Source organism: Danio rerio, chromosome 25, assembly GCF_049306965.1.
Source record: "Danio rerio strain Tuebingen ecotype United States chromosome 25, GRCz12tu, whole genome shotgun sequence".
In the NCBI taxonomy this organism is placed as follows: Eukaryota; Metazoa; Chordata; class Actinopteri; order Cypriniformes; family Danionidae; genus Danio; species Danio rerio.
In genome coordinates, this window is record NC_133200.1 from 21,410,883 (window position 1) to 21,438,284 (window position 27,402).

The 27,402-nt window shown below is 37.2% G+C and overlaps 2 protein-coding genes across 4 annotated transcripts in view; one reads left to right on the plus strand and one right to left on the minus strand.

Annotated features, from left to right (window-relative positions):
* Window positions 1-26,155, minus strand: part of LOC101885990 (interleukin-17 receptor A) — a 132,236-nt gene extending 106,081 nt beyond the window's left edge. The window contains exon 1 of the mRNA XM_073943114.1: window positions 25,952-26,155. The gene's annotated coding sequence lies outside the window, so the exon portion shown is untranslated. The remainder of the gene's footprint in view (window positions 1-25,951) is intronic.
* Window positions 1-27,402, plus strand: part of cald1b (caldesmon 1b) — a 72,804-nt gene that overhangs the window by 15,933 nt on the left and 29,469 nt on the right. For all 3 annotated transcript variants that reach the window (NM_001320459.1, XM_073942139.1, XM_073942140.1), the window contains 4 exon segments: window positions 3,400-3,510; window positions 21,629-21,748; window positions 22,330-22,765; window positions 22,873-22,911. In NM_001320459.1, the coding sequence (NP_001307388.1) occupies window positions 3,431-3,510; window positions 21,629-21,748; window positions 22,330-22,765; window positions 22,873-22,911 (675 nt within the window). In that variant the 5' untranslated portion in view covers window positions 3,400-3,430.

A 27,402-nucleotide genomic window follows, 5' to 3' on the forward strand; every position in this document is an offset into this window, starting at 1 on the left:
TTATTTTGCTCTCTCCAGAAATGTGTATAGGGGTACGTAATCAGAATGAGCCTGGGATGTCATTGCTTCTGAGCTTTACTGGAAAGGTGATCAGCCCTGATAGTGATTGGCTAACATGAACTGTAGCGATGACGTTCACAACAAGCAGCAGCCTCTCAAGAACACACAAACAAAACCTTTGAAAATAAATTGTGCCAGGCCTGGTCCTCTCTCATCTATCACTGTCATCACTCTCTCTTTATCATTCTGGAGCTTCTGTGTGGGCCGAATGTGCATGGCTCTTTGCTCCCCCTACCCAACTAGTTACATACCTCCATTACCCCACGCAGGTTCCCTTTTGCAGGTAAACTTCTTCCTACTCCCCCCATTTACCACAGGCCCTATCGTTCTTGGTGAAGTGTTGTATTATGAATTACTCTTGTCAGGGAATTAGCAATACTACTACTTATGAAAAAGTAGTGACTAGCGAGTCAAATCTGTGGAACAGAAAAATGGTGAACTGTTTCTCATGCACTGTATCTACAGGTCTGAATAAGTGAATAAATCAAATGGAAAACAGGTACTCTATCAGTGACAAGAAAATGGTTTCAACATCTTGCACAGCTTTCGTTGGTTTTGGCTTGGATGTAGATCCCACCCTGATGCGTTTTCTGGCTCCACACAACGATCCTGTCGGCACATAATAAAGCTTTATTGAAAAGCCACTAGACAGCTCGTTATGTCATTGTAAACTGCTTCACCCAATCTTACCTGGGTGGTTGCGGCTCTAAAATCCTGACTTCCTGACAAACAGGCTTTCATTGTGGGCCTGAGATACAGTATATCAATCCTTTTAACGGATTTCGCCATCATATTCTCAGACAGTAATGTAAAAGTTCTAGTGAGATTCATTTCAAGCTTTTCCCCCATCCGTTTAGAGTAAAAGCATTATGTTGGTTGTACTAGTAGTCTAGTCCAGACAAGCGTAGTAAAAAATAAAAAGCTTGAAAAGGGCAAACTGCCCAGGTCCTGGAATCAGTCACAGATGTTTAAATTAGAATATGTTCTCTGTCTCTGTCATGTGGAAATGATTTGTGGACTCCACAATACCTTGTGGTAGGAAGACCGGACAGAGAAAGGGAGTCTGAGAAATGTGTAACATGTACCCAAAAGCATTTTATAATTAAAAGTAAAGAGTTAAAGAGAACAGAAAGCGGAAATTACGATGAAAAAATGCTTTTGTATTCCTTTATATGTATGAGACCACCATTCATTTTAAAAAGCTATTTTAATAAGCTTCCTTTAATGTTCCCATATGTTCTTAAAGTTGTTGATTTTCTTAAATTTGCCAGGTTTTGTCCAAACACACTGAAATACTACCTGTTAATACATCATGAGTTACATTTCCATCTAAAAATGCAAATTAACTTTATGCGCAAAACTGGATTATTGCATAAAAGATGTGCGGATAAAGCAGCATTTCCATCCAATGAGTCAAAGCTAACACTTTCTGGTTATCTGGTGCCAAATACCAACAGTAATAACGTAATTGTTTGCGATAAGTGAAGCTGCGTAAGTCTTTTCTTTGTTTAATAAATGACTTGCGCCTCAGAAGACAATCCTGACACACAGTGACCACGCAATGGCGTGAGATGCAGAGCCAATCTTGATTCTGGAAGCCATTAATAAAATAATAACCCTAATACTGAGATGGTTAAGGTGTTTTAGAATGACCAAAACAACATTTTAGATGTTTTACAGTGTGCTCAGCCTGCTGGTTTATCCATTCGCACACATTTTTATCATCAAATGATCTCTCACAACAAAATCACATGACCTTTTTTTCATCTGAAATGGCATACTTCCATACTATATAGTATGCTAAAAGCCGTAATTCATAGAATTGGAAAAACAGTAGGCGAGAAGTACCCGGATGACCTACTACTTCCGGCGAGTTTCTGAACTGCTCATTTAATGGACGCTACACTATCTCATAATATTATGTGAGCAAATTCATGAATGAAGCAATGCAACTGACGCAGGTAGGTCATGTGATCATGACAAAATGGCGTTTGAAAGTAAAATGGATTTAGTACGTCCATTCATGCTACTATACTTTCCTTACGGTTGAGTAGTAAATTCAAATTCAAATGTAGTGCCTACTAAGTAGTACACGATTTCGGACGCAGCCAATGTGTGCAGGAAACAGCACAAATATAAACTGTAAAACTGACAAAAGTCTTTAAATTGTTCTTTTATTTGTTGACAATTTGATGAATGTAGTGAAAATGTTCAGGTGTATTTCAATCAGTTCTCTAGTTTGCCACAGTGATCACCAACACTTTCTCACATCTAGTTTCTTTTTCACAAAGCCCAACAAAAGAAAAGGAAATTCACAAAGGAAATTGCACACATATTGTCTTATGCATAGGTGCAGTGCATTAAACGCAGTGGTTAATGCACATCAGCACTTCTGCTGACAGATGTGACAGGCTGTCAGCACGGGTTAAGAGGGTTCATGAAAGCTGTATGCGTCCATTGCCCAGAAATCCCTCACATGAGGTCACCATTACAGGACTTGCACATATGGAGACTCTTTTGATTGGTGCAACAGCCTTGTTCTTCTGTCTCTGGAGGAAAGCCAAACCAAACATGCCTGCAGCTCCGGTGGAAGCAGCCGTCCAACAAGTCCACTCACCTCTAGCCTGCTGGGCGGTTTCTGTCTGGACCGGTGCTACACACATGTGATATAAAGAGTCGAACACAGAACAGGCTTTGTGACACCATCAACCTAATTGTTCCCATATCGATGCAAAGGTTTTATCATATAAAATGGGGGATGGTGTCCTGCAGAGAGACAGACTGTAAAATACTAAGCAGAATTATTCAGCCAAGTTCCTCATCACGGATGTTGAAGTGCTCTCTGACCAACCTGAATCCCACTGGATTAACATTTAACAGATTTTAGCACTATGCAGGGCTGGGACTGACACTTAAACACATGACGTGAAGGATTACATTATCAATATAATTCAATTATAGCATTATAAATGATTAAATCTTTTACATTTTAAATTTAGAAAGTATAGTGTACCACTTACCTTTGCTAAAAGTGTTTATTTACAGAGGAGATTAAGGTGTTGATCTTCAAAAATGCCTGAAAGTCTGACCAATGACTGATGAGGAAAGTGTGCAGAGAAACATTTTTTGAGGTGTAGCAGCAAAACACTAATTTACCAAGCCATCACATATTTCATTTCACAAAGCTGGAAGTTGAATGTGTGGCAATGTTTAATCAGGAATGCTTTAGTCCTGATAAAACAACTGACAAAGAGACTCTTAACTTTGACTCAGAGGGATCAGGACAGTTCAAATCTTCATAAATCCTATACTGTCTGACTGTCTGTCTCTCTTTTTCAGCTTGTGCCCAAAGAGCTCTGTGTGAATCATCATGGATGAGGATTTTGATTTTGAGCGTCGCAGAGAGTTACGACGACAAAAGCGAGAAGAGATGCAGCGCGAGGCAGAGAAGTAAGTCACACATTTGTTAATACACACGTCATGACTGAATTTGATCAATAACTGGGCCACATTAAAAGGTCATAAAAGACCAAACACATTTTTGAGATGTTAACACAATTTTAAAAACACTATTGGGACTTCTATATTTCACAAAAATTAGTTGTTTTTGCGTTATTTCGTTTTTCCAGTTTAAGAAGTCATTTTGAAGCTATGTCACGCTCATAAGATCATTGTGTAAATTCCAGCATGTAGACTGGATGTCTGTACCAGTGGGTAAAATGTGACGTCTGTGAGTTTTCAGCACAGATTCATAAGAAAGACTTGGAGCTCCATTTTGATGGTCCATGCGCAAAGTGTAAAGCGCTGGGCGCAAACGCATTAAGGGCGTGTTAGAATCCACTTTTGCTAATATAAGGACGGAAAAATCCACTTTGCACTGTGCCGCATGATCTAAAAGGGTTGAGCTTATTTTCTTAATGAGTTATAGGTGTGTTTTGAGAATAAATCATTCAGAGTCTCATCTCCCATTCCCTTTAAGAGCCAGTTGCGTCGCGCCATGGCTCTTTTGCTATTTACTTGGCGACTTTGTAAGTGGAAAAACTGAACGTATCACCAGCGAGAAAACAACAAACAATAAAGAGAACATCTTCAGAGATGCGAGAATGAGAAGTAGGGCCTCTCATTATCTACTTTCACTTTTGCTCTCGTGGATAGGGAAACCTTGTACGCAGAGACATCAACTAGCCTATAAGTAATTAATTTCGTTTGTTAAGCGCAACGATTTGTTTCAAAACTATTTCTGAATTCAGTTATAATTTCCAGCAAACGAAACAATGAACAATAATAACGAAGTGTGGTCAAAAACCTGAGTTATATCTAAATACACATGCTATGCCCCATATAGTCTAAAACCTGACAGGTGGACAAATCTAAGCTTGTTTTTAATAAAACTAATACAAATATGGATATAATAAATACTGCTGATAATAATAATTACATTAAAAAAGCACATTGTTATGAATAAACTGAAACAGCCCCCGAGATGAAGAAGGCATGAAAGTATGGTTTTTATGTTTATGAAGGCAAGAAAATAATATGTTTTGTAATATTTTAATCCTTTATTTATTTATATATATATATATATATATATATATATATATATATATATATATATATATATATATATATATATATATATATCTTACATAAATCCTTAATATTGTAATTTCTTTTCATATGTAAAAATATTTGCGTATTGCTCTACATCTCGTGTGTATTAAGCAGTGTGAAAGCGAGGCGCACAACTAACGCACTTTGCGCTGGACTTTAGCCCGGCTTTGTTCCAGTCTAAAAAACAGACTGTTATAGTTCCTCAAAATAGCAACGCACTAGAATTGCGCCTCGAAACGCCTACCTTTTAGACCAGAACGCCTATGGGCGCACATATGAGCGCAAATGCATTTGCTATTTAAACAGCGTGGCGTAAAAATGTCAAAACAACTCTTGCGCCAAGCTAATACTAGCAAATAAAAATTGCAATGCACCACATTGTGCCGGTGTATGATAGGGCCCTTGGTTCGAACCAATCAGCGCAGTCTATTGTGAACGAGAGTCAACTTCATTAGTATGCATGATGTACCTGTTACAGTGTTCAGAGGGCAGAGAGATAGCACGTTGTGTTGCCAACCGTAATTAAAACAAGGGGAAGAACAATTGTTCAGAGACATGGGTCGTCAGTTTTGCGTTTATAATTGTGCCGTAACAAAGGTTTTGTTTCCATTTTGTCGCAATGAGAGCACCGCTGCATATGGGCCCACATTTGTGAATGAATGTTCCTGAATGAAAGTAAAAATGGCAAACTGCTGTTAAAGTCGAAAAATGAAGAATGAAACACCCAAAATTACATGAAACTCCAGAGAAAAATGTGGATAGTGTAGTGACGCACTGATGTTAATTCTGTTATGTGCGATAACATGTAAAAACAGATCATGAAAGAAACATTCAAAAAGCATCTCATGGAAACTCCTTAATTATAATATTGTCTTAATCAGATTAAGGCAAATAATTTGATTACTCATGTCCATGTCACTGTCTATGTCCCCTGCAATCTTTAAGCAATATTTGTATATATATATATATAAATCTATGGGCATCACTGGCTCAAACAATGGAATTGGTTTGGAGTGAGAGAAAATTAAGTATTTTGGGGAAACCAAATTCATTTTTGGTTTTGTAATTGTCATAAAAAATGGATTCTGAATTTTAAATTGTTCATGAAGTTATAAAACATGGAGAACGCAAAAGTACAACATAAATCATTATATTTTATAGGTTGTGACATGGTCATTTGTGTGAATTTACACAAACAGACATGAATGTTGCAGGATTATAATATTACAATTAACAATACGTTTTACATAAGACAGCTTAAAGTGGCTTCATAAAAAAAAATTCTAGTGATTTTAAATGCAAAACACATCTGATTGAAATTCTTTGTTCTTCAACGTTTATAAGCAGGGTTAACAAACCCTGCTCTAATTTCTTGTCATTTATCAAAAGAAGTGAGTTGAAAATGTGATTTGAATGCATCTGATGGTGTACAGTATTTATGACTAGAATAAACTTCCCAGAAGAACTTGAACACGGCATTATTCCTTTCAGACGGCTTCTTGAGATTCTGACTAATATGACCAGATAAGAGAATTGCTTGAAAGAAACCTAAAGGTGCATTCATGTCATCATTCTAACTTTAAAAAAGCATTTAAATCTCCATACAACATTTACAACTTGTCAATTAAACTCTTAACCTATTTGAGGACTGTTGACCACTTTTTATTTAGGCAAACCTTAGTCTGAGTACTTGATCATTTTTTGAGTAGAACATCAGATGTTGTTGTCATTTTGAAATCACACTAATTGCAACATTTTCCACACATTTTAAACCTGAATTTGTTGGCAAAAGGTTTCATTATCAGCTAATTTCATCATGATTAAATGATGCAATAAAGATGAGATCACTGTCATCTTGATGATTAGTTTAAAGGTGCCTGTGAGACTCCGACCAGGTTGTGTCTGTGTGCTCGAAACAACCGTTTCTCTGCTGGCCTTTCTATTCCTTATAAAGGTTGACGTCCTTGTAAATGTCTTCCTCTGTTTATGCTGCTTTGTTATAGTTGACAGGTCAGTAGAGTAAACCAGATAATAACTGATTCTAGACAGATGCACAATAGATATTTTTAGGAGTTTGATGCTTTCTTTTGGGGCCAGGAATAGTTTGACTGGCAAATGGCAAGTGCACTTGTTAGTTTACTACAGACTTAATTTCAAAACACAAGAGCAGAAGTTGAATTTAAAACAGAAATTGTATGTAATGAAGTGAAATCTATTTTAATATAGTTATCTTGTTGATTATATTAAATATAACATATTTACTTTTTAATTGAGTCTAACAAGACTATTATGTCAATTATATAATATATGTTTACTACAATATATAAATAATGTCTTGTTTTAAAAAATATTAATGACTGATTTGTTATTAGTAATTTTTAGTACTATTTATACTTGTCCCTTTTAAAATAAAATATCATCAACATTATGTAATATGTCGGTTATATATGTGGCGACTCTAGATTGATAAAAGGACTAAGCCGAAAAGAAAATGAATGAATGAATATACATATATATATATATATATATATATATATATATATATATATATATATAATATATAATAATATAATCATAACCGGTTTTTATGTACTGATGTCATTTATCACATGCCTTATATGGTGTTAGCTTACTATGGCAAAGGAGGAGACAGCGAGTAATCAAAACGTTTCAACTACTTAAAAAGCAGATAACTGTGCACAATTCACTGCTTGTGAGTTTGCTTGACAGATTTTCACTGACAGGGAAGTACATCAGAACCCAGCTAAAATAGAAAGCTGTAAACTCTCTCACTTTCTGTGGCCCCTTTGACTTTTGGCGTGTTTGTAAGGTAAGGTTTTGTCTCCTCTCTCAGCTGTTGCAACAATAACATCACTTGTGAATCCAGACACAAGCGAAGAAACGGGCCAAGTAAACATTAACAGCTGCCGTTTAGGCCAAAGTGGCATCCTTTTTGCTATCTTCTTCCTGTATCTGTAAAAGCTAAAATGTTTTATTTTTATTTTCTGTATCTATTTGAAAATGAAGAAAATGTTGTCTTAAGAAAAACTTTTGTTTTTATAAATAAACGTTCATTTAAAAACGTTTAAGATTAACGTATTATTTTACTATCGGAGATGTGCAGATTGTAGCTTACTGAATCTGCTGTTAATATTCACGGTGACCTATCATCATGCCTAAAACAAAGAAGTAAATTATTAAAGGGACAATCGGGTGCTGGTCGGGTGCAGATATATATATCAGATAAAACTATATGTGGGTGGGAGGTGGATGATTAGTATGGAGCCTCCTATTTCTAAGTAAAATATCAAATTGTTTATGGAAAGCAGTGTCGATGCAACGAGAGATCGAATTGAACCGAATCGATAATCAGAACTGAACTGAACCATGATGACGCCTATATATACAGATGAAGTCAGAATTATTAATCCCCCTAAATTATTTGACCCCCTGTTTATTTTTCCCCAATTTCTGTTTAATGGAGAAGAGATTTTTCAACACATTTTTAAACATAATAGTTTTAATAAATTATTTCTAATAACTGATTTATTTTATCTTTGCCATGATGACAGTAAATAATATTTGACTAGATATTTTTCAAGACACTTCTCTACAGCTTAAAGTGACATTTAAAGGCTTAACTAGGTTAATTGGGTTAACTAGGCAGGTTAGGGTAATTAGGCGAGTTATCAAAAAATATATAGCTTGAAGGGGCTTATAATTTTGACCTTAAAATGATTCTTAAAAAAATTTAAAACTGTTTTTATTCTAGCCTAAATAAAACACATAAGACTTACACCAGAAGAAAACATATTATCAGACATACTGTGAAAATGTCTTTGATCTGCTAAACATAGTTTAGGAAATATATAGAAAAACAAAAAAAACCCACATTTTAAACTTTTTTCCTGTTTAATATTTTAAATATTATTTATGTATCTAATAGAGAACACAATGTAGCAAAGCAAAACAAAACTGTTTGATGTCATTAAAAGAGAAACAGCATTGCATCACAAGTAATTTTGTACACAATAAATGTAAATTATTCCATGTTTACCAAACCATCTCAGATTTATTCATGTTTACACAAGCCTTTTTTGCTGTCCATCTTTATTTTAAGAACTTCTTGAAGTGCATGAAGTCATATGAAAAAAATGGACTTTTAAAATGGTCATCCAAAACTTTATTCCCCTCATATTAATTCCTGAAATGCAGAAAGCTTGTATTAGCGTGGCTGAAGTGCGCAGCGGTTTGCTGAGAGTGTTTATAGTTTGTTCTCTCAGAGCTCCATTTAAGGACTGGTCTGCAGATGTGAACGACTGCACATTACAGATACTCTGCTCATCATTCTACACTCCTGAAAGCACATACTAACAGCACACATGACTGACAGTGCAGGTGTCCATGATTTTACACAGGCTGGAGTGAGATAGAACAGTTTTGTGTTGATTGTGGATCTGCTGCAATGATAACACACACCGTCAGCTTCACACTTTCCATGCTTTTCTGTTTCAATATTTGGGGTTGAGAAGATTACAGTGTTTACTTTCTGGGGTATTTTTACTTTTATACAACAGTCCTTATGATAAATGTTTTAAATAGAGAAGGATAAGAGTATGTGGATAAGATTTTTTATAAATTTTTTTTAGAATGCAGAAATATAAATTATTTATAAGTCATTTATAGAAAGACTGACACTTCTTAGATTCATGTTTAAATGTTCTGATTTTGATATGTTAATTCACAAATGTTGAAATGTCCTCATATAAAGAAGACAGTGGTTATAAATCTTAATAGTTTATATTTGTTATTAGTTTTTTATTTACTATTATTATTTTGGACTTTTTAAGACTTTATATTTAGAATTATAACTACATATTTATTTATTTATTTATTTATTCATACAACAGTTCTGTCTGGTTCTCGAATCTGATTTGCTGAAAGTCGTGCAATTTTCTGCAATACCAGCACTCGTACAGCCTCTTCACCCTTGTGTATTAATCCACCCACATGACAAGATGACAAGCAGAGGAATAAGCTCACTACTGTTTGACTAATATTGCATGCAGACATATACCGGGAAATCTCTGTAGACTGATGGCATTTCGTGCCATTTAGCCTTATAATCTTAAAATGTGAGCAAAATAATCTGTTTTGTCATCACTTTAGACATTACACAAGAGAATCATTCGAATACTAGCGATAAAGTGGTGTGTGTGTAGTAGTGGGAAGTAGCAATGGTTTCTGATGTTCTTATCAGCTGCAGATGGGAATAAATGGCGGAAGATTATCTTTTTTTTAAATTACATGATTATGCCATCGTATATATATATATATATATATATATATATATATATATATATATATATATATATATATATATATTTATATATTTATATATATATATATATATACAATTTAAGTCATAATTATTAGCCCCCTTCGAATTTATTTATTCTTTTTTATTTTTGCCAAATGATGTTAAACAGAGCAAGGTAATTTGCACAGTATGTTTGATAATATTTTTTCTTTTGAAAAAAGTCCTAATTGTTTTATTTCGGCTAGAATAAAAGCAGTTTTACAAATTTTAAACACCAATTTAAAGACAAAATTGTTAGCCCCTTTAAGCGCCTTTATATTTTTTCTCGATAATCTACAGAACAAACCACTGTTAAACAATAACTTGCCTAATTACCCTAACCTGCCTAGTTACACTAATTAACCTAGTTAAGCCTTTAAATATCACTTTAAGCTGTATAGAAGTGTCTTGAAAAATATCTAGTAAAATATAATTTACTGACGTCATAGCAAAGATAAAATAAATTAGTTATTAGAAATGAGTTATTAAAACAATTATGTTTAAAAATGTGTTCTAAAAAAGTACTAATAATTCAGGGGGCTAATAATTCTGACTTCAACTGTATATATATATATACAAGTGATAAAAACACAGCTGGATCTCAGTGATGCTAAAATAGTTTGGAATAATATTTTTAGATTCATTATTATTTTTCAGAAAAATTCAAATAAAATTTTAGAATGCTAGAAGATTCAACATTTTAAGCAGTAAAAATGATACCTTTTAATGACAAAGGATGATACAATCTTTTTATTTTTATAATTAATTTCATAATTATTTTCTATCTATATAAAAATATTTGGTCCAACTTTATATTAAGTGTCCCTAACTACTATGTACTTACATCAAAAAATAAATACAATGTACTTACTGTGTTTTTAATGTATTTGAGAACACTTATGGTGCTTTTGAGTTGGGATAGAGGTTGGGTTATGGACAGGTTTGGTGGCATGGGTAGGTTTAAGGGTAGGTTAAGGCATGGTCAACGGTGTATTTGCAAATGTAATTACAAAAGTTAATTACAGATGTAATTACATACATGTATTTAATCAAGCATAAGTACACAGTAAACACATGAATTTACACAATAAGTACATTGTAACAAACTATTAATTCCTGTGTAAGTACATATTAGTTAAGGCCACTTACTGTAATATAAAGTGGGACCAATTATTTTATTAAAAATACAAATTAAAAAAAATAATTAAAACCATAGAATTGTTAGAAAACATTTTTTAAACTGACTTTTTAAAAGATTTTATTATTCATTGGTCTTTAGTCTCGTTGGTCTGGGCCAATTTGATTATAAGAAGGTTTATAAAAAAATGACACATTGCAAATGAAAATTATCTTTAAGCCGTCATTGTGGAAACAATCAGAGCTAAAAAGGAAATGAAACCTTTGATAAAATAACTTGAATAATCCAATCGATAGTGGAGCCAAACCCCAGCAGACCTTACATAACAGCAGCTTTCATCTGGAGAAATGATGAATTCTGACACTCTCATGTTAAACTCTGTGTGAGGGAATATATTTCTCCACTCATATTTAATATTTCAGTCTGCCGTTGGGTTCATACTGTATGTGCTTTATTGAGATGGATGAGTCTCAAGAAAGAAACCTCAAGGCATTTCCACCACATCCACTGGCTTTGTAGTGGAGAAAACAAACTTTATTGGAATCATATCTGGAAAAGAAATATTTGCGATGACAATTATTGATGCAAAAGAATCTAAACTCCCCCAAAATCACAGCTGCCCATCGTGGTTTTCAGTTCAAAACAGTCGTATATACTTCTATCAAGTGAAACGATCGTGGCATCGCCCATAAATCCCTTGTGCTTGATTAAACAGTTTGCAGATGCGTCAGCATATTTCTGACATGCATTTTCTCATTTAATACTTTCAGTACTACCACTTCTAAACCATATCTTCATAATTCTGTCCAGTTTCATTTTCTGAAATCCAAAGATCAACTATAGTTGCAAAAAAAACTGCTGTGTGGTTTTGAGTTTCTTTTTCTTCATCTTGTGCCATAATAGTACATCAGTTCTTGGATTATAAATAAATTACTGGTGCATAGTCACATGATTAAAGAATATCATCACACCTTTCTATAGGTTGTTTTCAATCACATGGTTCTGGCGACACACAAACTTCAGATGGAAGGCAGTAAGTACAAAACTGAATGGGAGACATAGAGGAAAGTCCATATTTTTGCAATTTATACCCTATTTCAAAAGAGATATTAATAAGAAATATTTTCAAATGTTGGGCATGATCCTTATATAATGAGAGGGCAGAGTTTTCTACTGAATTAAAATATATTTGAGGCAGTATATACAGTAAGCTATTGGGTTACATGAAAAAATACTACAGTGTTTGGAAGCATACTATAGATAATTACTTGAACTAAACTGTTGTAGTAATTACATTGTTGCTGTGGTACAACAAAACTGTAGTAATAAACCAATTATTTAATATCCTTCAGTTTTCTACGCTTATGATGCACCACAGTTTACTCTAACGTTACAGTATTTATTACAGTTTATCAGTTTACTATACTGCAGTTTTCTGTAGAGTTCATTAACAAAGAGTTTTACACATCATAAACTTTATATGTGGTTCAAAAACATGTTTATTATAAATTACTAAAGTTTTCCCCCATGCTTACATCTTCCAGACATATATAATAACAGAACAGATGAACGCATACAAAAGCGTGAATAGTAAATGTAGACTATGCTCCAGTAAAAACAGAGATTTCATTACAGCATGGCAGGATAGCGTATCATTATATATTCTCCTGGATTTTGACGTAAGTGTGTTGGTGTTTGAACCTGATTTTTATTTAACACATTAGCATATTTATACACATAGCTAGGCCTGTATCTAATCTTTATTGGTGCTGTCAGACGAATTATTGCGTTCAAAAAAGTTTATACAGGTGGATGTATTGAAAAAAATGTTTATTACATGCCACCTATTCTTCAGTTTTTCAGCCAGTTTCTTAAACTTTTATAAACAAAAACTTTTGGAAATCTATAAAAGCTGTTCAGCATTTCTTGTTTTGGTCGATTTAAACAATTACAAAAATTTGGATGTTCTGATAGTGATTCCAATGTAGAAGAACCACTTCCTGCCCTCCATCTGAATTCCGCGCGTCACCAATGACGCCATGTGAAAACAAGCAATATGAACATTTTTATACTTTTTTATTTTCTTGTACTAAAATTATATATATTGATTATCATATTTAATTCAGTCATTTATACTTAAAAAGCTCGGGTTTACCTTGTATAAATACTCAAAAAAATCTAAAAACTATGAACATTTTTACAAATATTTTGATTTTGACACCCACAGTTCAACAGTACTTCAATTCTTTTTTGATATATCTGCTATTTTCAGTGTTGCCAGACAGGTTTCCCGCAAAATTGTGAAAATAGCTTAGATGGGTTTAAAAATATTTGGATGGTTTTGAACCATTTTTATTCATTCATTCATTTTCTTTTTGGCTTAGTCTCTTTATTAATCCTGGGTTGCCACAGCGGAATGAACCGCCAACTTATCCAGCACATGTTTCACGCAGCCGATGCCCTTCCAGCTGCAACCCATCTCTGGGAAACATCCATACACATTCATTCACACTCATACACTATGGACAATTTAGCCTACCTAATTTACCAATAGCGCATGTCTTTGGACTGTGGGGGAAACCGGAGCACCCGGAGGAAACCCACACGAATGCAGGGAGAACATGCAAAATCCACACAGAAATGCCAACTGACCCAGCCCAGGCTTAAACCGGCAACCTTTTTGCTGTGAGGCGACAGCACTACCCACTGCGCCAGCGCGCCACCCAATATACAATATACATTTTCGTTTTTTATTGTTCAAATGGTCGAATTCAGAAATTGACTGAAGTCCTGGCCAGGTTGTTGTTTGCCTAATAAATGACAATAGGCTACAGGTTTTTTTATTTATTTATTTATTTTTTATTTAAACCTTTAACATGTGCCTAATTTATTTGTTTTATTCTAATGATACATGATATAATACATTTGCACGTACATGATACATTAAAAAGTGTGGTTATGATGACCATTTGACAAACAAATCCAGCAACAAATAGTGCTTAAAATGACAATAAAATGCAGTATTTAAACTGCATAATTAAGTAAAAAATTAGGTAAAAAACTGCAAAAAGGTCCACTTTTTGAGAAAAAAGAACCACCCCTGCCACCAGGCTGGCTTTGGGCCTGTTAATACAAAGGGCTGAGATTGGTCAAAGCAGCCATAATTCATGCCAAATTTACAATATAAAGGTTGGAAAGAAATGCTTCTGAAATTACATTTAGGCTTCTGTACACAGATGCAGCTTAGAGATTGCACAAATGCATTTAAACAGCAATTTTAATTAATATTTGGTATATTATTACAAGGAGCTGAGGATAGTTTACACGATAAATGTTGCACAGAGATGCTTCTAAAGTGGCATCTAGGCATCTAAGTTTTTTAATGCTGCTCAAATGTGGCATGAATGCATTTAATACAAACATACATTACATTAATCAGTGCTTCCCACAGGTTTGAAATATACTTGCGGTGGTAGCTGGATTGAAACATATCCTTTACCCACACAACAGATCATTTACAGAAGACATCGGACACCCATTCTCTATAAATGTCTTTAAAAAATGTTCGACAATTTAGTTAAATTCCCTTAATAGTGATGTAAACCATATTTTACCATGTCAAAAAAACTTTTTCACAGCAACTGTTTAGGTCCAGATAACTTTAAATTATGACGAACTATCGCTAACAACATTCCCTTCTCCCAAGATGTACAATATCCTAAAGAATTCCCTGGTTATTCTAAGTAACATTCCAAAGACCATGAACTTATCTAAGATCGATAATTTCACGCAGATCCTTAACCCCTTTTTTGACACAAAAATTAATGTGGTTTTTGACAATACTTTATTTATTATGACACTGTTATACACTGTTTCTTTTCAATGGGTTAAAGTTTTTAAAAAAATGCGTCCTTTTCTGGATGCGGTGGTTTCCCGTGCCCGGATGATGGGCACGAGCACTGCGTTGCATGTCTGGGGGTTCAGCATGTTAATTTATTTCGAGGGCATGTCTGTTGAGCAGTTAAGATCGCAGTTAGCCCTTGCAAAAGGGCAAACCACCCCAGCTGTCCCTGCACTGTAGCGGGCACTTGGGCAGGTCTGAGGGTTCCAGTTGGAGATTATCCATCGCCTCGGGACCCGCGGACCTCCCGGTTCACCCTGCCCCTTCATTAATTTGTCCAGTTCGCGTTTTGCGGATTTATCTGGACTGCGCTCAGAGCTTTAGATCATCTGAGCAGCTCTTTGTCTGTTATGGTGGTCGGCAGCAGGGAAGTGCCTTATCTAAACAGAGGTTGGCCCACTGGATAGTGGATTCCACCTCCCTCGCTCATCAAAGCCAGGGCTAGCCGTGAACCTCAGGAGTGTGTGCGTACTCCACTCAGAGCATCGCATCCTTATGAGCGGGTGCACGCGGCACCTGTCTTACAGACATCTATAGAGCTGCAGGGCTACCTAATACATTTGCAAGGTTTTACAATCTGCAAGTGGAGCCAGTTTCCTCAAAGGTATTAAAGTAACCCTCGTTCCCCGAGCGGGGAACGGAAATGCTGCCCAGAATTGGTGTCCCAATTCTCTTTAGCTTGAAGGCGTAGGGCTAAGGGGAAGGGGTGAATAGCCCTTCGAACGAAGATTTTTCAGGACCACACTTGAAACCAAGGGGTAAGAAAATTTCCCAGAATGCACCAGCCACAGCAGCAGTATTGCTGAACCCGGAGTAAAGAGATCCAAAAATTAGTATTTATTGTCATTATTACGAATTTTTACGACAAACAAACACATGTTTTAATATATTCATAACCGCGTTCGTGTTTTACCGTCATGCTTTAAAAAAAAAACGCAAAAAAAATCCCCGCTAAATTTCGTGATCTATAATTCCTATTAAATAACTCTTATACATCGTTCCCACAGTATTCTGACTCTGGATTACCCTATCAGTAATGTCTAGTGGCTGTCAATGGCCTTTTTACAGTGTCTGCTATAATGTTAATGTTGTTTTTGGTGTGTTTACATTGATGAATATGGCCACTGTGTAAATACACAGTAAAGTTACGATCTTATTGCCACATTAGATCATTATGATAACATAATATATGCCTTTAGTGATCTCCTGAAGATAAATACCAAAAAATAACACAACTGGAATCACTACAGTAGTCGCCATCGTCTAATCTCACAAGAGAAGCAGGAGATCGCGAGGACATATGATAACATGTGCATGTGCTGTAGTGCTGTCCCAATCAGGCAAGTGCAGAGACCGTCCAAAGGGCATGTACAGGATAAATTTTTGAAAGAGCGGGGGTGGGGGGGGGGGGTTCGGCGGGGTGCTGCAGATCTGCAGAGTGGATGCGCGCGTACTAAAGAGCAGTGTTATCGCGCGCGTACTGATCAGCTGTGTTGTCGCGTGCGTACTCAAAAGCGGTGTTGTCGCGCGCCAACTGAAGGGCGGGACCGAAGGTGTGCCGCGTCGCGGGGGCACTTTTGATCATTTTGGAAGGACACTTTCTATCCAAGACTAAAAAGGGCATGTGCACTGCACAGGTTGAGCCCTATGTGTGCACGTACCTGGTCCCAATTCTTAGGGGTAAATTTTGAAGCCCTTCCCCTTAACCCTCTGTTGTAAGGGCCAAGGGGAAGGGGAAGGGCAAGGGGTACAAAAATAGAATTGGGATTGGGCCTTAGTCTCTTCAGCTAAAAAAGATGCCTCAGCCTTGCACTTTCTGTTCTTTATATTGTTTAAACGATTACTCCAAGCATCAGCTGCGCTAGCTGACGCTGCCAACTCATTGGCATTTCATTGGCTCGTTTACATACTCTTTAAGATGATTGGCTTTCTGAACGAAATCCCCATATATGGATTAAATCCACTATAGCATTTCCGTTCCCCCCTCGAGGAACGAGGGTTACTTTAGTAACCAGAGCGTTCTCGAACACAATGAGCCGTACAAAATGGGGCAAGAGAAGATTTTCTACTGGTTAATCGAACATAAATTCAAATTGTTAACACAAAACTTTTGTTTAATGCAATTACAACTATATATTTAAATACATGCGGCATTGTAAGTCAGAGCAGACATAAAGTAAAGTGTGCACACTCTTCTTGAAAGAGAAGTTAATACAATGTGAATCTGGCTTGTCCTTCACTATATGTCTCCTGCAGCAGGTTAGGGAAACCAAAGACCATGAACTTATCTAAGATCGATAATTTCACGCAGATCCTTAACCCCTTTTTTGACACAAAAATTAATGTGGTTTTTGACAATACTTTATTTATTATGACACTGTTATACACTGTTTCTTTTCAATGGGTTAAAGTTTTTAAAAAATGCGTACTGTCAGCTGTGAAGCGAAACGAAAAGTAGTCTTTAATAAAAGTGTAATGCAAAAAACGTAGAAAGTAAAAGCAAAAGTCAACTCCCAGACATTTAAGGAGATTTAGGAAACACCGTCGTCCAGCATTTTTAAGCCTCAAAAAGGCACATATAATTGGGTCTCTGCAGAACACGCATGAGTTTTATTTGGGTCCGGTCCTCCCGAGCGGTGCGTATAGTTGCACTTTTACGTAAAAGAGCAACACAGTCATGCAGCACGTCCTTTTCTGGATGCGGTGGTTTCCCGTGCCCGGATGATGGGCACGAGCACTGCGTTGCATGTCTGGGGGTTCAGCATGTTAATTTATTTCGAGGGCATGTCTGTTGAGCAGTTAAGATCGCAGTTAGCCCTTGCAAAAGGGCAAACCACCCCAGCTGTCCCTGCACTGTAGCGGGCACTTGGGCAGGTCTGAGGGTTCCAGTTGGAGATTATCCATCGCCTCGGGACCCGCGGACCTCCCGGTTCACCCTGCCCCTTCATTAATTTGTCCAGTTCGCGTTTTGCAGATTTATCTGGACTGCGCTCAGAGCTTTAGATCATCTGAGCAGCTCTTTGTCTGTTATGGTGGTCGGCAGCAGGGAAGTGCCTTATCTAAACAGAGGTTGGCCCACTGGATAGTGGATTCCACCTCCCTCGCTCATCAAAGCCAGGGCTAGCCGTGAACCTCAGGAGTGTGTGCGTACTCCACTCAGAGCATCGCATCCTTATGAGCGGGTGCACGCGGCACCTGTCTTACAGACATCTATAGAGCTGCAGGGCTACCTAATACATTTGCAAGGTTTTACAATCTGCAAGTGGAGCCAGTTTCCTCAAAGGTATTAAAGTAACCCTCGTTCCCCGAGCGGGGAACGGAAATGCTGCCCAGAATTGGTGTCCCAATTCTCTTTAGCTTGAAGGCGTAGGGCTAAGGGGAAGGGGTGAATAGCCCTTCGAACGAAGATTTTTCAGGACCACACTTGAAACCAAGGGGTAAGAAAATTTCCCAGAATGCACCAGCCACAGCAGCAGTATTGCTGAACCCGGAGTAAAGAGATCCAAAAATTAGTATTTATTGTCATTATTACGAATTTTTACGACAAACAAACACATGTTTTAATATATTCATAACCGCGTTCGTGTTTTACCGTCATGCTTTAAAAAAAAAACGCAAAAAAAATCCCCGCTAAATTTCGTGATCTATAATTCCTATTAAATAACTCTTATACATCGTTCCCACAGTATTCTGACTCTGGATTACCCTATCAGTAATGTCTAGTGGCTGTCAATGGCCTTTTTACAGTGTCTGCTATAATGTTAATGTTGTTTTTGGTGTGTTTACATTGATGAATATGGCCACTGTGTAAATACACAGTAAAGTTACGATCTTATTGCCACATTAGATCATTATGATAACATAATATATGCCTTTAGTGATCTCCTGAAGATAAATACCAAAAAATAACACAACTGGAATCACTACAGTAGTCGCCATCGTCTAATCTCACAAGAGAAGCAGGAGATCGCGAGGACATATGATAACATGTGCATGTGCTGTAGTGCTGTCCCAATCAGGCAAGTGCAGAGACCGTCCAAAGGGCATGTACAGGATAAATTTTTGAAAGAGCGGGGGTGGGGGGGTGGGGGGGGGGGGTTCGGCGGGGTGCTGCAGATCTGCAGAGTGGATGCGCGCGTACTAAAGAGCAGTGTTATCGCGCGCGTACTGATCAGCTGTGTTGTCGCGTGCGTACTCAAAAGCGGTGTTGTCGCGCGCCAACTGAAGGGCGGGACCGAAGGTGTGCCGCGTCGCGGGGGCACTTTTGATCATTTTGGAAGGACACTTTCTATCCAAGACTAAAAAGGGCATGTGCACTGCACAGGTTGAGCCCTATGTGTGCACGTACCTGGTCCCAATTCTTAGGGGTAAATTTTGAAGCCCTTCCCCTTAACCCTCTGTTGTAAGGGCCAAGGGGAAGGGGAAGGGCAAGGGGTACAAAAATAGAATTGGGATTGGGCCTTAGTCTCTTCAGCTAAAAAAGATGCCTCAGCCTTGCACTTTCTGTTCTTTATATTGTTTAAACGATTACTCCAAGCATCAGCTGCGCTAGCTGACGCTGCCAACTCATTGGCATTTCATTGGCTCGTTTACATACTCTTTAAGATGATTGGCTTTCTGAACGAAATCCCCATATATGGATTAAATCCACTATAGCATTTCCGTTCCCCCCTCGAGGAACGAGGGTTACTTTAGTAACCAGAGCGTTCTCGAACACAATGAGCCGTACAAAATGGGGCAAGAGAAGATTTTCTACTGGTTAATCGAACATAAATTCAAATTGTTAACACAAAACTTTTGTTTAATGCAATTACAACTATATATTTAAATACATGCGGCATTGTAAGTCAGAGCAGACATAAAGTAAAGTGTGCACACTCTTCTTGAAAGAGAAGTTAATACAATGTGAATCTGGCTTGTCCTTCACTATATGTCTCCTGCAGCAGGTTAGGGAAACTCCACAGACTTTGGAATGTTTTGACGGCTGCTTTTGTTCCAAGATTCAGCCATAATGTTTCAGTATCTGTCAAGACGATGAGATTTCTTCCTCCATCTCTCCTTGCATTTCATCCGCCCGCACTGGAGGTCTGAAAGCTATTGTATTCATCCAGCAACACTTCTTACAGAAGACAGACCTTATTTTTCCAAGAAAATCACAGATACTCCATCTGACTGTCTTTTTGGATGACCTTTTTCTTATGGAACTCCCTGAGAGGAACGGATTGTTTCGGATTTCCGCTGTTGCGCTCGAGTCGGAGAAACAGAATTGTGGTCCCTGTTATGGGTTTCTCTCTACCATCTCCAACATCTGCAAATGATTGGGAAGGGAAGTGAAGAGGAGAGGGGGAAAACATAAAACCCATCCTCCGTCAATTGGCCATTTCAAGTGTCCTCGCTGGCTTATAAACACCAACATGCCATGGCAAACTCAAGACAGGCCAAACTCGCTCAAGAGGGGTGTTGTGGGTGCAACATCTGAGACCAGCATTCAAGCAAAAGTACATTTTTGCTTCTAAGTTTACAGTCTGGCTAATTTACCGTGACTCTAAGATGCTAACAAAGCTTTCTCCTCAGATTTCCATCCAAACTTCTGTCTGTGTACGCAAAGATTTCATTACAGTCGATGCTGGATGGTCTCTTAAGCAAGCTGGTGAACCAAATGTAAATAAATGCAATAAACTGTTTATGAAACTCAAGGGCTACAAAAATTGTACAACAATCACCAAGTATTGCAATGTTTTCCCATGGTAATACAAGAACTTCTGGATTTTATATTTCATTTTTTTATTGTATTTTGTGTTTGTTTTAACATTAATGTATTGTTAAAGCTTGTTTTTTTGTATTTTTCTTGCTTAAAAAAAAAGTTTAAATAATTTTCCTATTTAAAGCTTCACTCGTCTGTGTTTATCTTGTGTACTAAAACCAAAAAAAAAGTGCCCTGAAATGGCTAGGATCTTCTTTATTCTGTCATTCTGTGAATCCTGCATTTGCGCTTGGATCCGCGCCAGATCAGTTGGTCTAAGATCGCCTGAATTAGGTGGTCTCGGCTCGATTGAAATTAGCTCTGGAGCAGATCGATTATAGTGAGAAACCAATAAGATCCGAACCAGGCAATATCACTAAGTATTATGGATATGTAATAGGCATATATACTATATATGTAGAGAGAATTGTGAGTATGGCGGGATGTCATTCCTACAGGTAAATGTGTTTTGTGTCAAATATGAGCATGAAAGCATGCTAACTATTAACGAAAGCTGTTTATCCATAGGTATCTTGACTGAACTGCAGTCTTGGTTTATCTGTTATTTCTCTCTGTAATGTAAAGCCTATAATGCATTAGCACAATTTTAGCACAATCAGTGTGGAGTCATTTTCAAGATCGCGTTTGCTCGTGTAATCATTATTGACTTTTCAGGTTTATGTAAAGTTTATGAAGGTTATTTCCCACGCGCTCTGTCAGTGATGAGCCAGGAAGCATTCATATATCTGTCAGTGTCTGCATTTGCGCTGAAGAATAAGAGACTTTACTCACGTGTCTGTATCCCATCTTTCACAGGATGAACTCTTATGATGATGATGAGGAGGCGGCTCGCGAGCGCCGGAGACGAGCTCGTCAAGAACGCCTGCGAAACATGGAGAATGAAGAGTCCAGTAATATTACAACAGAAAGCAACAGGTAGTTTTACTTGCTAGCACAAATATACAGTTTTTTTGTGAATTTGCATGGTGTAACCCTGCCAACCTGATTTCACCAAATAGAATATGTTCCTGGATTAACATCTATGTTGATCCTGGAACAACATTCCTATAAGCCAATCAGAACTAAGAGATACCTTTACCGTTTATTTTAGGTTTAGGCTTACGGTTAGGTTTATGTACTTCTACATGATTGCTATTAAGATAAATCTGCCTTGTAAATCCATTTTTGCAAGTGTTTAAGACACTGTGAGAAATTAATGAAAGCATATAATGTATATTATGAGGAATGTTTGTTGCATTGTATATTGTGTGTCATATATCATGAATGGATTTTCACACAGTTTCACACAATTCATTCATGTTGTCCCAACACAAAGTGTTTAAGTTCATTCACTCATTCATTTTCTTTTCGGCTTATTTTGGGATAATGTTAGTACACAAGTCAGCAAAATACAGCACTGTTCTGGTTCTTTTTGGATATTTAAATGAGAAAATCTTACATTCTGTGCCTTTAACATATACAAATACCTCTACAGCTTCTAATGATACTGTTTTCAGCACAGAGACATCTTCATTGATCACTAGTTCTGAACCAGCGGAGGATGATGATGACCAGGCTCTTCTGGAAAGGATTGCCAAAAGAGAGGAAAGAAGACAAAAAAGAATGAAGGAAGCTTTGGAGAGACAGAAGGAACTTGATCCCACCATCACGAATGGAACCGAAAGCACCAGCGCTGCCACAGAGATTGAGCCAAAAACTAGAAGAGACGATCAAGAGTCATCCAGAAATGATCTCCCTTCAACAGAAACCAACTCTTGGAAGGAAAAGGAAGAGCTTAAAGTGGAGGAAAAGCTAGAGGAGAGAAATGTTGACGTTGAGGATACAGTCCCGGTACAGGAGAAAACGGTGCCAGAGGAACCCAAAGCATCTCTTGAGGAGATAAACAAACCAGACGATGAGGACAGACCAACAAGGTCCTATCTCAGAGAACAGGTCATTTTCTCAATCATTTCCATCTATAATGAAGGTTTGACATGTTAGTGATGTATTTAATGCTGTTTTTGTATTATTTGTTTAGTATCATAATTACTTTATTACAGAAATCCATGGAAGAGAAACCCAAAGAACCAACAAACAAGGTATGAGAGTCTTAAGATTTGATTGGGTTTTTAGAGGGGCAAGGGATGATATTTTCAGCTGTTTTTGTTTTTTGTAAGGTTTCTTGCTTGTCTGGCAGCTTAGAAATGTTAAAAAGAAAAGACAGCAGTTTGCTATAAACTGTCTGTGTTTGAAACTCTGTCAGCAAGCCTGATTCTACTCACAACTAGCTATTTGCAAAAGGCTACTTTCATCAGTCTGGGAGAAAGCAGTCCCAGCATGCAACCTGCTCTGTGCTGTGGTGGACTGAAAAAACATTTTAAAGACAAAGATAGCATGTAAAAACCTTTGTTAAACGTGTCCTATATTCATTTGTGGCAAATGGCACTTGCTTGTGTTTGTATTAGAGGTAATTTTAACAGAAAACTTTCTGCAAGTGACAGATTTGGTTTTTTACAGTAAGGTAAAAATCTGAAGGCCATTAATCATGTTGACACATTACATTGAGGCTCGCCCTGTTATTTTTTGTTTTTTGGGATTTCTAATAGTAATTAAAATATTTCTGCTTTAATTGAAAGTATCTGCATGCACAATACAGTACACGAAAGTAAAGTTGTCACATCTTTTGAATGCTTAAAGGGGTGGTCCACTATGATATCATATTTTGGTCACACTTTACAATAAGGTTCATTAGTTAATGTTAATTAATGCATTTACTAACATGAACAAACAATGAACAATACATTTACTACTGTATTTGTTCATGTTAGTTAAAGAGCCCATATTATGGGTTTTTGAAAATTCCCCTCCATGTAGTGTGTAACACAGCTCTAAGTGGAGTGAAGTATCCAGCTAAGGCTTAAATCTGTTAGTGTACAGTGTTTAAAACGGTTGATTCATCTATAAAGCGTCGACTCATAGTGCTTCAAACGAGTCGCCTTGATACCGATTCATTAGGTGTTTCGCCATGACGTACGAACGAAACCAAGTTATTCACGTGCACGCGCAAACCCGGGAGATTTCAAACCTGAGGCCCCGCCCTCTGACGCAGAAACGCAGACACACACACACACCCACAAACACGCCGGTCGATTGAAGTCACACTGCAGATGGATATATTGAGTCTCTACCCAAAGATGAAACCTCAGCATTATAGCCAAGCAGTTGGAAACTACTGGAAACTTCTGGAAGCTACAGGCTACAAAGAATACTTCATCAGCGTTTGTTAAAGGAAGGATCAGTAAAGAGTAACTTATTGATGGACGTCAGGATTTTTCTTCCTCCATTTCTCAAGTGTAAGTACGTGCGATTAAAGTTGCCTCGTTGACTCTAGCTTGCAAATGTATTAAGTTGTGATTTGTTACTTGTAACCGCGTGTACTGTATCAGGTTAACTGGCTATATTCTCTTATCGCGTGCAAAGTCATGTTAAAAACGCGACGCGTGCTGCGTTAACGGAGCTCCGTGGACGAGGAGTAGTGTGTGTGTCTGTGTGTGCGCGCGCTGTCGTCCAGAGGTGTGTGTGTTTGTGTGTGTGCGCGCGCGTTGTCGTCCAGAGCAGGTTTAAGTGCGTGTGTGTGTTTGTGCAATATGTGTGTGTGTGTGTCTGTGAAAAGAGCAGAGTGAGAAGCTAGGAGATCTCCTCAACTGCTTTTGGAGTTTTTGCTCAATAAAATAGTTAGTCGTCTGTATTTTCAAGTCCATAGTCTGTATTTACATTGACCCACTGGCAGCTAAACTCCATGCCTACACTATCGAGCGTGTATGAACTGTGATTACTTTTATATTGCTGATTAGCTGTTTGGCATTTTACTCTCTGACTGAAGGCAGTCGACCAATCCCGACAGACTGTCATTGGTCCAATCAGCGCAGATTAGCTTCGAGCTAAGGAGGGGTTTGGGAACAAATGAATCACTGGACGATTCATACAGGAGTCGCTGGGATAATTAGGTAAAAATAAATGCAGATTATAAGACCATGAAAGTGTTTTTTGACCTTGCATGCATATTAAACTGTTGTTGGAGAGCCTTACAACCAAGATATGACCCTATTTCATGTATAATATGGGCTCTTTAACATCAGTTAATAAAAATACAGTAGTTCATTGTTAGTTCGTTAACTTATGATGCATTAACTAATGTTAACAAGCATAGACTTGGATGTTAATAATGCATTAGTAAATGTTCAATTATGATTAATAAATGCTGTACAAGTGTTGTTCATGATTAGTTCATGTTAGTAAATGCATTAACTAATGAACCTTATTGTAAAGTGTTACCCATATTTTAAACTTTAGTTGATGTGTAATGTAGCTGTGTGAACATAAACATAATCTCTCAATGTAAAAAGTTCTAAGTTCAATGCAGACCACGGTTTTTACAGAATTAGCTTAGCAAAGCCTACAATGAACGAATTTTGGGGACTACAAAAAATACTTCCGCCCCCTGTGAGATCACAAAGGTTCGTTACTGCGCACCCAAAACTGCGCAGGTAAGGGCCGTGGCCAGAGGCGCTGTAACATTATAGCAGAGATGAAGCTAAAAATGCAATCCAAACGCTGCTGTTTCCACAGAGCTTCGTCTGTTTCTGTGTTTGAACTTCAAAAGAGACGACACAACGACAGAAGTGCTTAAAGTTCAATATTAATTATCAATATTAATTAGTGTTCCAGAGAATTATAAAATACATAGCAAGCATGATTTGACAAAACAGCTTCCAGAATCTCTCCCAGTTCAGTGCTGGATTCGGCTAAAATCTCCTCAAAGCAGAAGCTGTGAGCTACAACCTGTGTTTTATTTGTTAAAATTGATCATGACATGTACAGTGTCTAGCGTTAACGGTAAGTTATGCTGTAGCAACGATGTAAACAATGGAAAATGCTGCTTTGCGGGCAAACAATTTAGCTACAAATTCATATTAATCAGTCAAACTGCTGTAAACACACACACACTCCACCAGCACGTTCGTGTCTCTTATGTGTGTGCGCGACTTTGCATTGATTGTCTTCAGGCAGCTTTTCCATGCGTTTCACATCTCAGATAATGAAGTCACTAAAGATATGAGGATGATTCATATAACTTACACCTGCATATTCCGGATATCTGTGAAACACGTTGTGTAATGCATAGAGTTAAAAAAAATACAGGATAGCTCACCTCGTGGACTCGTGGTAGCAGCAGGAAAATAAATCAAGGCTCACACAGGTAGCATCCCACATCTTGTGCTTTATTCTTCTGTCACTATATATTACAGATAATAACTTAATCCGAGCATCAGAGAAAAAGAAAAAAAAGGAGCCGCACCCCATTTTCATTCGTTACAGACACTTGTCAGACTTTATTATAGAGAGCAGGCAGGAGGTTGACTGATTGTTTACACAGCAGAAAAGCGCGTGCTTTTACGGGTGTGACGTGGAGCCGATTCAGGAATCGTAGCACATTATGACGATGACCAATCAGAGTCACTTAAGGGCAGGCCTTTCAGAGGAACTAGGAAATATGACAGTCGTTTTCATGTAAGCTGAGTAGCTGTGTATAATCAAAGTGAGATATATGAAAAAATAACGCGATTTCCTTCAAGTGAAACATGAGCACACATTGCTTTGCATCTTATAAACACAACCAAGCCTTAAAATTACATTCTGGACCACCCCTTTAACTTTCAATTTTGAATATGAGATCACACACAGTTTTATCTAAAACATTCTTAGCGTGACATCATCAATCTCAGATAAGTTAGTGGTCTTTGGAATGTTACTTAGATTAACCAGGGAATCCCTTAGGATATTGTGCATCTCGGGAGAAGGGGACGGTGTTAGCAGTAGTTCATCATAATTTAAAGTTAACAGTTGCTGTGAAAAGAGATTTTCATGACATGGTAAAATATGTTTTTACATCACTAATAATGGATTTTAACCAAAGTGTCTGACATTTTATAAAAATATTTTATAGAAAATGGGTGTCCGATATCTGTAAATGGTCTGTTAATACAAAAATGAAAATTCAGTTATAGCTTAGCCTCATGCCATTCCAAACGCTACAGTGCATCCGCTTCACTTCATTTTTTTTTTTTTTTGTGACAGCCTTATTCCAAAATGGATTCAATTTATTTATTTTTTTCAAAATTCTACACACAATACCCCATAATGACAATGTGAAAAAATATTTTTTATTTTTTGCAGATTTCTTAAAAAAAAAAAAACCTGAAAAATCACATGTATGTCTAATTATTCACATTATGCCTTTGCAGTGAAGTTCTAAATTGAGCTCAGGTACATTCTGTTTCCACTGATCATTTTTGAGATGTTACAGCAGCTTGATTGGAGTTCACCTGTTGTAAATTCAGTTGATTGGACATGATTTGAAAAGGCATACACCTGTCTATATAGGGTCCCAGGGTTGACAGTGGATGCCAAAGCACAAACCAAGCATGAAGACAAAGGAATTGTCTGTAGACCTCCGAGACAGGATTGTCTTGAGGCACGAGGCTGGGGAATGTTACAGAAAGATTCTTGTTGCTCTGAAAGCTCTGTCT